The sequence below is a fragment of the Diplotaxodon limnothrissa genome, linkage group LG16 (genome assembly GCF_057381915.1).
Source record: "Diplotaxodon limnothrissa isolate DT_005_m linkage group LG16, D_limnothrissa_male_GT1.1, whole genome shotgun sequence".
Lineage (NCBI taxonomy): Eukaryota > Metazoa > Chordata > Actinopteri > Cichliformes > Cichlidae > Diplotaxodon > Diplotaxodon limnothrissa.
The window spans coordinates 13,888,474-13,905,527 of NC_140611.1; the positions used below are offsets into that span (position 1 = coordinate 13,888,474).

The following is a 17,054-nucleotide window of genomic DNA, read 5'->3' on the forward strand; positions in this document are numbered from 1 at the left end:
TGTTTGTACATTGCAATGCAGTCAAAAAGAACCCTAAAAGGTTATGTTATTTATGATCTTGATGAACATGACAGATTTACATATTGTTAACTCTTCTCTGTCAGAGAAGTGCTGACTCAGCTCTTATTACATTTTTAGCTTTTTTATTTTGGTTAAACTGGATCATCCAGTCTACAACAACAGAGAATGGCACCAAAATCCCATGTTGGAAAGGATTAAAGTTAGCAATCACTGATTCTTCTATTATTAATCCTTTATAAATAGTAATCCTGATTTCACATCATACATCGCTTCTCACTCCAGCAACAACTAAAAGGAGCAGGCTTTGTTTCTGGTCAGTCTGTGTAATGAGATAAGGAAAATCACTTCAAGCGAGGACAGCTACCTCTTTGGTAAGAGGCCGGTGTTGTGGATTTGCGTCAGGAGTTCAAACCCTGGGTGAAGATTAACAACATAAGCTGAGTGCTCTTGCATTTACAGCGGTCTAAATAGTTATAGAGAGTAAAAGTCTAATATTTGGACATGTGGACTGAGCAGTGCCCTGCAGCCCCAATGTTTGGGCTAAAGACTGCAAACTCAGCAAACAATCTTACCATCTTACACTGTACTGGACTTAAAATGCAGACGAGAGTGAAGACTGCAATAACAAACTCTGAATGCATAAAAGTGACTATTCATCATTTCTTCCTCCTTCAGTTTCTAGCTTTTCTCCTGTATTTTTGAACTCTCTGCTTCAGTGTAGCACTGAGATCTCCATGGAAACAAGGTTTAGTTCAGTCAGCAGAGATGTGCAGACTTATGTGAAAGAAACGAAAGTGGGATGGATGCAGAAAACCTTGGTGAAAGCACAGAGTGGGTTATTTTCTATTGTTTGTGGCCACTGAGGGGAGGCTCTGACTGCAGTCTTCGTGCAGACTGACCACATGCAAAGTTATACTGAAAGAACAGAACAGTAAAAAGAAACCAATCTCACACAGATTGTCACATTTAAAGCGTAACTTTATGTACTGGCCATTAAGCTTGAGGCACTTTTTCCCCTACCCGAACATTATCATCAAATTCAGTCAGTAACAGCTCCACAGCTGTGAGTGGGTGTACACATCCCTAATGACATGATGTGAATATTAATGTGGTCTGAACATTATGAGTGAAACACTTGTTGGGTGTTATGCAGTCTGTGATTGCCTATTAAGGAAAAAATAGTGAAGATTATGTTGGGTAGTTGCTTAGTAGCTACTGTACACAGTTCACTTTACATGAGGGAACATAAATGGTGAGTTACGGTTAGGTAATCATGAAGTCACGAGGGGTTATTGAGTTACTTCTCTGTGTGAGGAGTTGCTACATGATGATGCATAAAAAAGTGTAACTAATTATGAATGCCTCAGTAATGAAGGACCAGAGTTAACCAGAAATACTTATGAACAACTTAGGATGTTTCATGGATTTAATAATTACATTTTCAAACTAACAATAATGCCAGTATCACTGGAACAGTATTTCCCAGTCAGTTCTCTATAACTAATCATTATCTGCTCGGGTTAAGATGTATTTAGGAATTATATTTACAACTAAATTTGATTATTCTAACTCCAAATTATAATGCAAGATATTTAAGGCCACTTTAGATACTAAGTGCCCCAAGAGTATTTTAAAAAATACTCCACTAATATTAAGATTGTAACGCTGCTGCTGTATTTTAGTGACTCTACTGTGAATCTGAAAAATAAAACTCATTCAGATGTGAATTAGTCTTTTATTGTGGCACAAGGTTTCATTACAACACTTGTGTTTTCTTTCAGCAGCATTTGCAGGAGCTTTTAGTTCCCAGTAAGGATCACACCGTCACATTTCATAAGCTGGTTTGCATTAAACAAATGCATAAAGATGTTACTGGTCTTAGCCATATTGCAGCAGCCCTGGAGCCACTGGCAGTTAGAAGTGTAATGCTGGTAGTCAGTCACCGTCACACATTTCAAAAGCTGCCATGTCGTTACAGTCAAGATAACTGTCACATCTAATGTGTGTAACATAGCAACAGCCCTAAAACATGTAATTACAACAGTCAAATCCATTGTAACAAAAACTTACCCATCTTTTTAACCTCCCCAAACTGGGCACTTGCAAAGATGATACTGTATATAGTTCTTACAAAGGGATCAACCTTCTGTAGATTTCAAAACCTTCTTTTTTTGTTCCAGGCCAAAAAAAGCTGGGTGTTAAAATTGACGTCTATAGGGCGTGTTCAGTTGGCTTCACTCTGTTAGCTGCAGAGGTTACTGCTTGTAAATCTTACACACTTATTTCATAACAATTTAAATAGAAATATATTTCAATAAATTATAGAACAGGTAAAGGTCCTCCAGACCCAAATAAGTTATTATGATGTTTTTAAATCTTCAAAGGCTTCGATGTGGTGCAGCAGAAAAAAAAAACCTCTTCTCAGGAAACACTCAATGCAAGCTGAAGTGTCATTATCCAGACGGTCTAATAGCCACAGCTTCAACTATGAAAGCATTACTGAATAAACTGTTCTTTCTTAGGAAGAAGATGATGTGTAGTTACATGGACAGTAGTGTCAAATAAAAGAAAGAAAAAAAACAAACACTATCCAAAATTCCAGCTCAGGTACTTTCATACATCCTTGTTTTGCTCTTAATATAACTGTAACTTGCTGATTTAACAAAACAAAACAAAAATAGTAAGAACTCTTAATTATATCCAAAAGTTGCAACTTAGTCAGATTAATATTACTGTTTGGTGTTTAGAGAAGATTACACTTTAAATCACTTGAAATGCCAACACACAGTTTTTTTTAAGCCACTAAAGGGGGGTAATCACACACACTGTTACGCCCACTCACATCCATTAAGGAGCTCAGTCGGTCACAGTCACAGTGAGGTTACAAAAGCTTCTGGTGAACACAATTACCCCAACCACACGCACACACACATGCACAGGAAGGCAAAATGAAGGCAATGTGGAAGAGTGCTTCTGTCATGGCTGTGTGAAGGCAGACAGGGATGGTGGACCCAAGAGCAGGACTCATGGAGGCAGACGTAAACTCAAAACACTCAGCTTTATTGCTGCATTGCATCGGAACAGAAAACTAACTGAACTGAGAATGCAAAACAAAGTGAACAGGCAGGCGAGCTAGCAAACGGAACACACAGTGTAAGATGAGGGACGACGCGATGACGAGCAGGGGAAGAGGTGAACAGGACTAAGGGGAAACAGCTGGGAGACGCGGCTGACACTGATTACACAGATGAGACAGAGGACCACACAAAACTGAAAACACTGACATAAGACACAGACCTTCAAAGTAAAGCAGGGAGCTCAACGCACACGCAGAGACACAGACTCGAAACTGACAGAACAGGAATAGAGGGAGTAACGAACCGAAAACTAACAAATGGCAAATCTTAACAAAAGACCAGAATAAACAAGAACATAAGATAATGTTAACAAACACAAAACACTGAGTCATTAGACTCAGGACCGTGACAGCTTCTATTTTAAACAATCACATTCTAGTTTTTCAATAGTCTACTATAAAACCAGCAGATAGTTTTATAATCTCTATGCTCACCTTTTGTCAGTTGCTTTATCATTTTGGACAAGCCAGAAGGAGAGGACATCATTTTCTCAATAAATCTAAAAACCAAGTAAATTGTGAGCCAGTGGTTTGATGTGTTGTTATTTTGATGACTAATCTACAGAGAACACTGTACTTGTTTTTATTCAGCTTCATTAATTAAGAAGAACTTTGTTCCTAAAATGAATCATTCAGATAGTGACCACTCACCACCTGGACGTATCAATGTCAGAAAACTTGTGTTAATTGCATCACTGTCTCAGATCCAACAGTCACCATCCAAAGCACCCAGAGGCTGAAAGGTAACATGGATCTGAGGACACAGTCTGAAAAAATGTGTCTGCATGTATTGTCTCTCTTATATAATTCTCTTTATTTATTTACTCAGCTTTCTCCTGTCTCCTCTCTGACGTATTGTTGGGGTCATTCTGAAGCAGTCATCTATAACAGATGTTTGATGGTTGTCACTGTCCTTAAATGCCAGCACTTCCTGACTCCAGGAGCCACTAAATAAATAGAATGAATCTATTTTACATTTACCGTCCTGAGAAATACTTTACAGCATCTTTATTTCCTGGCAACTACACAGTGCCTCCATCTGTCTGACTAGCCTAGTGACAGTATTGTTACAGTAGCATAGTTTGCAAAGCACATTGAGAGATTATGCGTCAGTATCTATACAGAACCTATACACAGCACATCTATTTCTAAGTATTTTCTGTCTTAATAAAGACAGAAAACATAAGGGGATGACGGTGAGCGATTGTGCTGATGCTATTTGGAGATTTTCAGTTAAACTAGCTGATTCATTATAGAAACTATTCAGTCCTTTCTCTCTACAGGCGAATGCATTAGTAAAGGTGCTACATAGATGATGTGCCTATAAAATAAAAAGCTTATGCCTGTAATAACGACAGATGGCTAGGAAGCTGTGCTTCAAGAACAATGAAAGGTTACACTCAATCCTTCTTATTAAAAGCAGAACATTCTTAAATTTTCTATTGAGAACCTGTTATATTTCCTCTTTGAAAAAAGGTTTTGGATCTAAAGTACTCGAGCTCTGAACAGACAGTGTGTTGTTGGGTGATACAGAGGTGTAAGAACCACACAAGCATTTAAGAAAGACCTTCTAAAGGCAAATCTCAAAATTTGGTAGCCATCTTGGAACGAATCTGGGCAAATATTTGGAGGTAACACATTTAATACCAATGTGCCAGCAGCACATAAAAACTGTATCTGATGAAAAGAGAAAAATGCTTTACAGTTTCATAAGTTTGCCCAAAACAGTTGTAAAAAGTATTTCCTACAAGTTATAATTCTACTATGTAAAGTTTTAAGACATTTTTCCTAAAAGGCTCAGTCCACTGTATGAAGCCTATGCTAACTCAAACTCTGATTCAGTAACCCAAGAAGACACTGTACTCTGGGGTTGAGCAGATGACCATATGCTACATGGTCACTATAGCAGCATGGGTTTGAGTCTGACCCAAGGCCCTTTACAGTGTTTTTCTTCCTCTGTGCTCTGTCTCCTATTTGCTGCTGTCCAATGATGGTGAAAAGAACCTTAAAAAGCTGTGCTCTTATTTTGGTTGCTGTGTAGTTTAGTAGAAAGGAAAATAGTTCAGATCGGCTGATCTGTATGGCAGCCCACATCAACTATTGCCTTGGCTGATATTCTTCGTGTCAAAAAGGAAACTCATTATAGGTTGTGCTGCTCAAGCTGCTTTAACCTACAAGTCCTTCAAATCTGCAAGCCGCTTTGCAACCCAGCTCCAGCCCAGCTCCTCATTTCGTGCTGTTTGCGACTTAATCAGTGTCACACCTGTTGTCTTTGATGCCTGCTCTGATCTGCCTGCTGATTTCCTCTCTCCGGTTTCAAATATATCAATGTCACTGTCAAATAAATATACATATAAAATATATATATATAAATTATATTATATATAATTTATATAAATTATATATAATTAAGTCACACATGTGTTTTGGAGTGCTTTTCCCATTTAAGCCCCCACTTATCTTTAAATTTGCACACGGAAAATAAATCCAAAATTAAGTCCACAGCACCTCCACAACTGTGAGCCCAAAAGTAACAACTTTAAGATACTCAAGAGATCTTTTGAAGTACAGCAAATCGTGTCCTAATTAGTTAGTTAAAAACCCACTGACTCTTTTTTACTATTCATGTAAAAACAGTAAAAAACAAAAAAACCCATAAACAACAGCCTTAACTGTGAGTTGGTGGCATCATTGAATCTGTTTGAAAAACACTTAATGCAAACAAAATGTATACACCAGAATGGAAGCACAACAACTACTCCATCCACTTCACTCATAGTAGTGTCAGCCTTGGAGCAAATGGTTGTGGTGATGTTAGTGAGGGAATCTGAAGATGTTTTGCAGGTGAATCATACACAGTTGCACACATTTCAATCTCAGGGCCAGCTCGAAGAAGCTGGCTAAACATTTTGCCATAGCGTTTTTGTCCTTGTTCTTTGATGCTGCCTGCTTCTATGTTGAAGTTTCTGAAATCTGAATCTTTTAAATTATTTATCTTGAGCGTAGAAAGCATATCACCACTTGCTTTCAACAGCTTCTGGCTTCTTGCATCCTCCTTCACCTTTGACTCACCTTGCATGCAAAACTTGAGCTCTTTGGCATCTGTGACTGTGCTGGCCGGCATCCTGTCAGGAACCTTCTTGCTCATGCGGTTATAGTTCCTCCTCTTCTTGGTCTCGCCCCACAGGTTGGAGCCGCCATGCATACTGGGAATGTTGAGCACAGCGATGCCTTCTAAGGACGTGTTGCTGAGGTCTAAAATGATCCCATCACACTGAGGAGGCAACAAAGGACGTAATCGGTTTAAAAACAGATGAAAAGATTTCATGGCATGCTTATGACAGACACGTAAGGACACAAAAGTCTAACTATTCAGCTTTGTTCTTCTGTATTTCATTTAAGCTGTAGAATGACTAACACCAGGGTATTTATTAATATGCAATGCAGCCTTATCCCAACAGCCATCCATAATGCATGGAGTTCATCTGTGCAGAGATATAGTAATGATGCTACAACTGGAAATATGCATTTGAAATGTTTTCAGTGTGTTTTACTGTCAAAAGGCCTTCTCCATACCTTTTCAATGTGCACAGTAATTATCAGGACATAGTCAGGCCCCTCCATATCCTAAAGACCTTATAGTACCTTATTACCCCAACAGAGCACTTGGCTCCCAGACTGCAGGCTGATTCATGGTTCCTAGACTGCCTCAAAGTAGAATGAGAGGCGGAGCCTTCAGCTTCTGCTGAGTTCCCTCTCCTGTGGATCTAGTTCCAAGTTTGGATTCAGGAGACAGACAACATCTCTACTTTTAAGATCAGACTTAAAACATTCCTTTTTAAAAAGCTTATAGTAAGAGTTGGATCAGGCAACTGCTGTTTCCTTCAGGCAATATGCCTTCAGCTTATTCAGCTCTGGCTCTCTTTCACAGTATTCCACAGTTTCTTCCTTTTAAAAGGGAGGTTTTTCTTCCCACTGTCATCAAGTGCTTGGTCATAGGGACATGTCTGAATTTTGGGGTTTCTGTACTGTGATATTTGAGATGACTGTTATTGTGAATTGCTACTATACATATGTATACTGATATATATATATATGTACTGAATAAATCAATAACGTGTTTTATTTGAAACTTGTTAACATGTTAAGCTGATCTACACTGAGTTAAAAGGTCACAGATGCTTTAAATTGCCAGCCTCAGCGTGTAAAAGAATAAGAGAGTGATAAATAGAGTGGGTTGTTATGACTACGAGATTTATTCTGTCCTGATTCATCACGTGGACAGCGGCCAAGTGTACTGTTGTGTGATGTAACAATAAAACACAATAAGTTGGCCTACTGTCTATACATATTGAGAGGAATTAACTGATAGAAAGCCATTCCATTTGGCACTCCTGAGCCTCACTCTAATTTATGTATCTAACATCATCTAGATTCAGCAAATAATTCACCCTATGTCAACAACACATTGCTGTGACTCAGCAAGCACGGCTGAGCAGTGCTGAGTCAAAGCAGCCACACATGCTGGACTTCACTGTGTGCCTAAGGCATGCAAAGACAACACAGACGTGCTATCACCTAGCGTGTGAGTGTAAAACTGTGGAGCACATGTGGAACCTGATACAAGTGTACATACACACTGATGAGTGCAGAAACAACATAGCTGACTGCAAAACTCTTCACTCCTCTCATTATGAGTAACATTCACATCTTAAAAAGTTATAATCACCCTAAATGGCTTTACCAGTGAGTATGAGTGCATCTCTTTAAAGGTGACCTACTCTGTTCATCTCCAGCTCTATATTTTTATTCCTGGACTCTACTAAAGTAGCTATGCATGACTCACAGTTCAATTAACTATATTGATTGAAGTACTCCATTTAGTAATCATTTATGTATTTCTGTTGTAGGATACATAATATTCTACTACTTGTCTTTTACACTTTTGAATCAGTGGCAATGACATTGACCAAACAACCCAGCAAGTTTTATCCCAGTCTTTGGCTGTTTCCAAAATATGTCATCATAGACAGCTGTAGATCTGCAATTCAGTTCAATTCAATGTAATTTTATAGCGCCAAAATACAGCAACAGTTGCCTCAAAGTGCTTTATATTGTAAGGTAAAGATGCTACAATAATACAGGGAAAACAGAGAAAACCAACTGTGAGCAAGCGTTTTGGTGACAGCAGGATGGAAAAACTCCCTTTTAACATGATGAAACTTCTGGCTTAACCCTTTTCCGATTGAGGACCATGGCCACAGAGTTGGACATGCTGATTCTCGTTCCTGCTGCTTCACACTCAGCTATGAACTGTTCCAGTGTGAGCTGGAGGGCACCACCTAATGAAGCCATCAGAACCACATCATCTACATGAGCCAAGATTCTGAGACCGCTCAAGTGGAAGCCTTACATCATTAGGCAATGCCTAGAATTACTGTTGCTAGAAATTCTGAACAGAATCAGTGATAAAGGGCAGCATTGGTAGAGTCCAACACCCACCAGGAATAAGCCTGACTTATTGCTGCCTATACAGACCAAGCTTTTGCAATGGTTGTATAAGGATCGAATGGATTGTAGCAACGGACCATAGCGCGGCTGGACTGCTCCGCTATACAGCCGCTCCCGTCGCCGGCGGAGCTCCACTACCACCCAGGCATCACTTTCCAGCCTCGCCGGAGATACATCCATCGCGGGTCCCGCAGGATTTTCCATAACTCCAATGAAACTAAATCGTTCTGGTCTGCTGCTCGCTGCCCTCGCAGGAACCCTGATCGGGCTGTCAACCATCGATCTCTAGCCCACCTGCCCAGGGCGCCCACCGCGATTAGCAAAAAAGAAGATACTCCACTCAACTTCGGTCTTCTAAACATTCGTTCATTGACAAGTAAGGGACCTCTCATCCAAGACCTCCTATCTGACCGTAAGTTTGACTTTTTCTGCTTAACTGAAACCTGGCAACAACCTGATGACTTTTCTCAGCTAAACGAATCTGCTCCTCTGGGGTTTGTTTACTTTTCTAAACCCCGCTGCTCAGGTCGTGGGGGTGGTCTCGCGATCCTTTTTTGCCAGCACTTGAAAGTCCTGCCAGTTAAGGTTGATACCTTTAGTTCTCTAGAGGTCCTTGCATGTGAGCTGACTGGACCCATTCCCACCATCATAGCTACTGTATACCGCCCTCCCAAACCTAACCCTGTCTTCCTCAGTGACTTTGCTAATCTACTAACCCATCTTTCATCTCTCTCCCCAAATGTGATCTTGGTGGGAGATTTCAACATTCACATGGACAATAACGACCTTCTGCTCACCAGAGACTTTTCCTCCTGTCTCGAAGGCTCTGAATTTAAACAATTTATCGACTTTCCTACTCACTCTAAAGGACACACCCTGGACTTGGTCTGCTGTTCTGGTCTTACTCCCTCGAATCTTTCTGCTACTGAAATCCCCATAACTGACCACTTCCTCCTTTCATTTAATCTCACTCTCTGCTGCTCTTCTACCAAGCCAACCCGTCTCATCTCGTTCCGCAACATCAAGAACATTGATATGGACATTCTCACTACCAGTTTACGGACAATGTTCAGATTCCGGACTTCTATTCTACTCCTGATGATTTGTTGTTATATTATAATAATTGTCTACGCACTGTCTTTAATTCTCTGGGTCCTGTAAAAACCCACTCTGTTTCCTTCGCTCGCTCTGCTCCCTGGTTTACCTCTGACCTCCGAGCTCTGAAGGCCAAAGCTCGGCAGCTAGAGCGTAAATATAAGAAATCTGGTTTAACTATTGATTCAGAAATCTATAAATACCACCTACTTCAGTATAAAGACTCCATTAACAAGGCCAAACAAAGCTTCTACTCTGGTATTATCAGTTCTTATGAGAGTAATGCAAGGACTCTGTTTTCAGTTCTCAACAAACTAATTCAACCCCCCAATGCTTTACCACCGCACTTCTATTCCTCTGAAACCTGCAACTCCTTGATGCTGTTCTGGACTACAAAAATCAATAACATCCACCAGCAACTCAGATCAAATGCTGTGTCTACGCCCTCTCCAGAACCTTTTCTCCTTTTTGAGCCATTTTCCACTTTTCATCTTCCTGATTTATCTGATATTTCCGAGTTCATATGTAAATCAAAGCCTGCCACATGTCATCTTGACCCCATGCCCACGGGGCTTGTGAAATCCTGCCTCTCTTCTTTACTCCCACTCATTTCTGCTATCATTCACTCTTCTCTCACCACCGGTATCGTTCCTTCCTTATTGAAGACTGCTCTAGTCACTCCTATACTGAAAAAACCTTCTTTAGATCCTAACAACTTTAACAACCTCCGTCCGATTTCCAATCTACCCTTCATTTCTAAGATACTCGAAAAAGTGGTTGCAGCTCAACTTCATTTACACCTGGTTAATAATAACATCTACGAGAGATTTCAATCTGGTTTTCGCTCATGTCACAGTACCGAAACTGCTCTACTTAAAGTCACTAACGATCTTCTAATCGGAGCTGACTCTGGTCTTCTCACCATTCTCGTCCTTTTAGATCTGAGCTCAGCCTTTGACACCATTTCTCACTCTGTACTTCTAAGCAGACTTTCTTCTCTCAGCATCTCTGACACACCCCTCGCCTGGTTTCAATCATATCTCCTCGACCGTTCCCAGTTTATTCAACTAAGATCATTCCGCTCTTGTCTATTCCCTGTCACCTCTGGTGTACCCCAAGGCTCGGTTTTAGGCCCTCTTCTCTTTATAATATACATCCTCCCTCTAGGTACCATCTTCCGCAAATTTCAAATTCAAATTCAAATTCAAATTTTATTTGTCACGTACACAGTCATACACAGTACGATATGTAGTGAAATGCTTGGACAACTGCTCGTGACCTAAAGAAAACAAAAAAGGAAAAGGCTATGAATAAGATAGGAAATAAATATGAAAAATTAAAAAGGGTAAATTTAACTAGGAAGGAATAAAATATAAATTAAGGTTAAAAATGAAATAACTGTACAACACAAATTAGAATGAAGGGTAAATTTAACTGGGAAAGAATAAGATAAAATATATAAATTAAAGTTGAAAATAAAATAACTGTACAACAAAATACACAATATAGAACTATATAAGAATGTATGAAGAAATATAAATAAATATATACACAATAACAGCAGCGTGATTTAAGTAATGAAGTGAAACAATGTCCAGAAAGTCCAGTGTGTGTGTAAGAACTGTATGTGTGGGTCAGTACTGTGTGGTGGTGTGATTGAGAGACCGTATCGCCTGCGGGAAGAAGCTCCTCCTCAGTCTCTCTGTGTTGGTCTTCAGGGAGCGGAATCGCTTTCCTGACCTCAACAGAGAGAACAGTCTGTTGTTGGGATGGCTGAGGTCCTTCACGATCTTCCTGGCCTTGGTCCAGCACCGCCTGCTGTAGATTGAGTGCAGGTCAGGGAGCTCGGAGCGGATGGTGCGCTCAGCTGACCGCACAACCCTCTGTAGAGCTCGTCTGTCCTGCATGGTGCTGTTCCCGAACCAGGTTAAGATGTTTCCCGTCAGGATGCTCTCTATGGTGCAGGAGTAAAAGTTCCTGAGCACCTTGGAGGGCAGTTGGAAGTCTCTCAGGCGTCTGAGGTGGTAGAGACGCTGTCGGGCCTTTTTCACCACGGTGTTGATGTGACAGGACCATGACAGGTCCTGCGTGATGTGAACTCCGAGGTATTTGAAGCTGTCCACTCTCTCCACTGGGCACTCGTTGATGACAGGGGTCTGGTAGTTCCTCTCCTGCTTAGTGCTGAAGTCCACTATCAGCTCCTTTGTCTTACTGACGTTTAGAAGGAGGTTGTTCCTCTGATCTTCAGTTTCACTGTTTTGCTGATGACACCCAGTTATATCTCTCTTGCAACCCTGATTCCTCCCTCCCACCTTCTTCCCTTACAGAATGTCTATCCGAGTTAAAATCCTGGTTTACCTCTAATTTTCTAAAGCTCAATGAGGATAAAACTGAGATCCTCCTTATTGGCACCAAATCCAACCTTTTGAAGGCAAACCATTTCTCACTCACCATCGATAACTCCACAGTTTTCCCCTCTCCTCAGGTTAAGAGCCTTGGTGTCATCCTAGACAGTTCACTGTCCTATAAATCTCACATCAATAATCTCACCCGTTCTGCCTACTTCCATCTACGTAACATGAACAGATTGCTTCCTTCTCTTTCCACCCAGTCTACGTCCATTCTTGTCCACAGTCTTGTTACCTCCCGTATTGACTACTGCAATTCTCTTTTGCATGGTCTCCCCCAAAAATCCCCCCATAAGCTTCAACTGGTTCAGAACTCTGCTGATCGCATTATCACCAGAACCCCCTCCTACCAGCACATCACCCCTGTTCTTCAGGAACTTCCTTGGCTCCCTGTGAAATTCCAGATAATTTTCAAACTTCTTCTGCTCACCTTCAAGGCCATTCATAACCTCGCTCCTCCTTACCTTTCTGACCTGTTAACCACCACCTGTTCTGCCCGTTCACTTCGTTCTTCTTCTTCTACCCAGCTTACTGTACCTTCCTTCCGCCTCACCACCATGGGAAGCAGAGCTTTCAGCTGCTCTGCTCCCAGGCTGTGGAGTGGAACTCTCTGCCCCCAGAAATAAGAAACATTGGTTCTCTCCCCCAGTTTAAATCCCAACTCAAAACTCATCTGTTCAAATCTGCATATTCACTGTGAATCCACTGTTTGTTAATTTTATCTTGTGCTTTTATTTTATTGTTCTTATTCTGCCATTGTTGTACTAAGTGTTTTATCATATTGTAAAGTGTCCTTGGGTGACTTGAAAGGCGCTCATAAATAAAATTTATTATTATTATTATTATTACCTCCTACAGAGCAGCCCGCGGGACACGGTCAAATGCGTTCGTCAAGTTCACATAACGCTGGTTGGGTAAACTCCCATGCACCCTTTAGTATCTTTGAGAGGATGAAGAGCTGGTCCAGGGTTCTACGACCGGGACGATAACCGCATTGTTCCTCCTGTATCTGAGGTTTGATTAACGAACAGCATCCTGACATAGACATTCCCGGGGAGGCTGAGGAGCGTGATGCCCCTATAGTTTGAGCACATCCTCCGGTACCCCTTCTAAAAGATGGGAACCACCACCTCAGTCTGCCAATCCAGAGGTACCATCCATGATCTCCAATCAAAATTATAGAGACTTGTCAACCAAGAAACCCTGCAACATCCAGAGCCTTCAGGAACTCAGGGTGAACTTCATCTACCCCAGGGGCCCTACCACCAAGTTTTAACTACTTCAGTGACCTCGCCAAAGGTGATCGGCGAGTTGTCCCCCTCATCCCCAGACTCTGCATCCTCTATGGAAGATGTACTACTGGGATTAAGAAAGTCCTCGAAGTTTTCCTTCCATCGCCTGACATCTTCAGTCAAAGTGAGCAGCGCTCCACCCACACTATACACAGTTCAGGTAGAGCACCGCTTTCCCCTCCTGAGTTCTAACAGTTTTCCAGAATCTCTTCAAGGGAGTCCGAAAGTCTTTTTCCATGGCCTCCCCGAATTCCTCCCACACCTGTGTTTTTGCTTCAGCCACTGTCTGAGCCATTTTTCACTTTGTGGACGGGTGGCTCTGCCAGTTGTCCCCAGCGCACTTTCACTATACATTTACGTGCCCCAGGTTAATCCAGCATCCTCCCCTGCCACCTCATCCAATTTACCATCAGTTGGTCATCAGTTGAAAGCTCAGCACCTCTATTCACATGTGTGTCTAGAAGATATAGCTGCAGAGGTGAATACATGATCACTAAACTGATCATCGACTTGTGGCCTAGGGTGTCCTGGTTCCACATGCACACCTGTGAAATGTGGCTTTATCTGTCCATTCTTGCCTTTGACTCTCCCTGCCTGTACATGTGTCTGCTGTTTACTCTACCCTGAGGGAATGCTCACATGTGAGAAGCTTCTACTGTGTGTTTACATGAAAGGCCTGCTTTGTAACTTGCACAGACAATCTCAGGAAGCACTTTGAGTGCTGGCTGCTGAAGGCTAAGGAGAAGAATATATTATGTGATCATTTCTGAGAGGCTACGGTACAAGAACAAGCTTTGAATGTGTTAAACAAATCTATTGTTTGGGTTTTTTCATCAAACTACCCACAGACTTGATGATTATGTTTTGAAGTCCTCGATGTGCAACTGTGCTGAATAATTCTGCTTTTAAACAGGAGCAGGGGGTATATAAAAAGTCATATTAAGCTTACATGAAAAAGGTCACGAGATCTACCAGCTCAGGTTTATTTGTTTCTCAGTTGGCTTGAATGTTTGATTAAATAACAGCTTGATATCCAGCTAGGACCACAGCTATAGGAAATTCTAACAAACACTCAGAGAGGAGATATATTTGACTTTTAAAAGAACATGTAGTACTGCAGTTACTGTTACAAGTTACAAGATTTGAGATTCATTTAACTGATTACGTTTTCACTAGAAATGTATTGCCTTGAGGTCAGGGTGACCTGTATCATTTGTTATTGTGTAATAATCTCATCAGGGTACCAGCAGTCTCAACTACTCTCATTTGTTGTTCTACTGGAATGAATTCCTTTAATTATTGCTAAATGTTCCTGAATTTGCCCACCACATCTACCAATTTAAATGTCAAAGGCAAATTCATTGTCATCACATTGGTTGTGTTGCGATCCAACTGTGATATTGCCACAGCCCCGTCACCATTTATACCACTACTAAATCTTTTCAAGTTTTTGCAGCATTTCCTTTTTATAAGCTTTCAATTTCTTAGGTTCTGCAGCAATATATCACTGAAACAGTGGAAAAACCTGGACAACTATCTTTAACCCAGCCGCTGAAAAACTGAGAGGTGCACAATCAGCTGAAACACCAAAGGGCAGCTCATAGCAGTGGATGCTACAATGGCATCAATGACATTTTGTTCCTAAACCTAAACTAAACTGGACACTAGGAAACACAGGCTCAAAACATGACGAGAGAAACACAAGACAAAGATGCGACGACGAGCAGGGGATGACAGAGGACTAAAATACATGACGGGGTAATCAGGAAACAGGAGACAGAAGGGAAACACAGCTGGTACTAATTACACAGACGAGACGGGGAACAGAGGCTGAACACAGAGCAGGACTGTCAAAATAAAACAGGAAGTACATAACAGACCAGAGACCTAGACTAGACACTGAACAGAGGGAACGCTGAGTACAGGGACATGAGCGACATGAGACACGACTGACTGGGGAACAAGAAGGCAAACACGAAGACATAACTAAACCTACACTAAACATGGGGGCACCAGAACGAAACCTAAGAACTGGAATTAAGAGAGCAAAGAAGGACTAGAGCGTTGGAAATACAAAACAGAAACCATGATGAAATCACAGATTAATAATAATAATAAAACAAATCAAAACATTTGGTTACTGACCCAGGACTGTGACAGTGTTTTACAGATAGCTGTAGACACTCGCTAGCTATGTCCCAATTCATAGGCCGCATCCTTCGGAGGCTGCATTTGAAGGCCGATCACGTCACAGCCAGGCGATGAAGGATGTCCCAATTCGAAGGCTGCTTCAAATGCAGCCGACAAATGTGTCCTTCATTTCCCAGAATTTGAAGGATGGGTCGGGTATATCCTTCGTGGACCAACCTATCCCAGAATTCATAGCGCGGCCCAGCCAATTCCAGTTTCCAACAATGGCGGCAGCTAGTTGGTTTTAGTATTACTCTTATTACTCTTTTTGGGTCACAAAATAAACTTTTCACATATTTTCAGGCGAGAATGGTGCTGTGTAAACTTCAAATATCTGCTCTATTTATTAAGACATCACATATTTGCAAAAGTGCTTTGATGTCTGTTACCGATAGCTCGATAGCTAACCGGGTGGTCAAGGCTCATTAGAGCCAGCGAGAATAGTGAACTCTCGGCACATCGTTTTCAGACCCCGTGCTGTCTTTCACTACTCAGGTTAAACATGATATATACGTCACTTAGATAACTTAAAAATGTTACTGTTTGGCTTTTTTCAGTGTTTTATTTATTCCTAAGTAAATCGGTTTGACTGAGATTAAAGTTATAGTTTTCACACAGCTGAATGAATATCAAACTGAAAACTGATTAAACAGAAGTGTGAGATGGTCGAGAATTTACTCCAGTGTCCTGTTATATTTTAGATAGCAAGGAGCAGACGGCTGAGTTTATTAAACTCCACCGAGACAGTGGCGATGCAAATCTGAAGGCTAGACTGTCCCATTTCACAGCTTCCGGCCTTCTCGGTCTTCAAGGGACCTGACCCATGAAGACTGCGAAGGCCGGGTCCTCCGACGGATTCGGCCTATGAATTGGGACAAAACTACTGTTACAACTCTCCCCTGACTTCCTCCTTACATACTGATGATCTTCACTCCTCAGACTTTTGTTCCTGTTTCACTTCCTTAAGAATGGCTTGGTGATCAGCCAACTTTCCACTGAGACACTTTTCTGATGAAACTTCAGTGAACAGTAGATGGATCACCTGAAGGCCTAGATGCATTTCTCGGGTCGGCTGTCGGGTCTTTCTTTTGGTGTTGCTTAAGGACATAACTTTCATATTTCAGTTCATCTGCTGTAATTTTTTAAGCGTGACATTTCTTTCAGCCTCCACTTGTCCGGTTTCCTCAAATTGTTTAAGGACACAGTACACACTATGTTGAGATAGGCAGAGTTTTCAGCTAATAGCTATTTGGGACTCACCTTCTTGGTGCATAAAAATGAAAACTATTTTATGCCTATTAAACTGTTACCTTTCATATTTTTCAAAGATTGAACTAAAGAATTGGGAACAAATGTGCTAAGTTATTCTTTGAGTTATGTGTCTTTCTATTGTTGAATGAT

General features: G+C 41.2%; 1 protein-coding gene across 1 annotated transcript in view; it reads right to left on the reverse strand.

The window, feature by feature from the left end:
* dgkg (diacylglycerol kinase, gamma) overlaps positions 1–17,054 on the reverse strand; it is a 234,602-nt gene that overhangs the window by 83,107 nt on the left and 134,441 nt on the right. Inside the window, exon 24 of the mRNA XM_085374679.1 lies at positions 6,230–6,431. Coding sequence (XP_085230805.1) covers positions 6,230–6,431 — 202 coding nt within the window. The remainder of the gene's footprint in view (positions 1–6,229; positions 6,432–17,054) is intronic.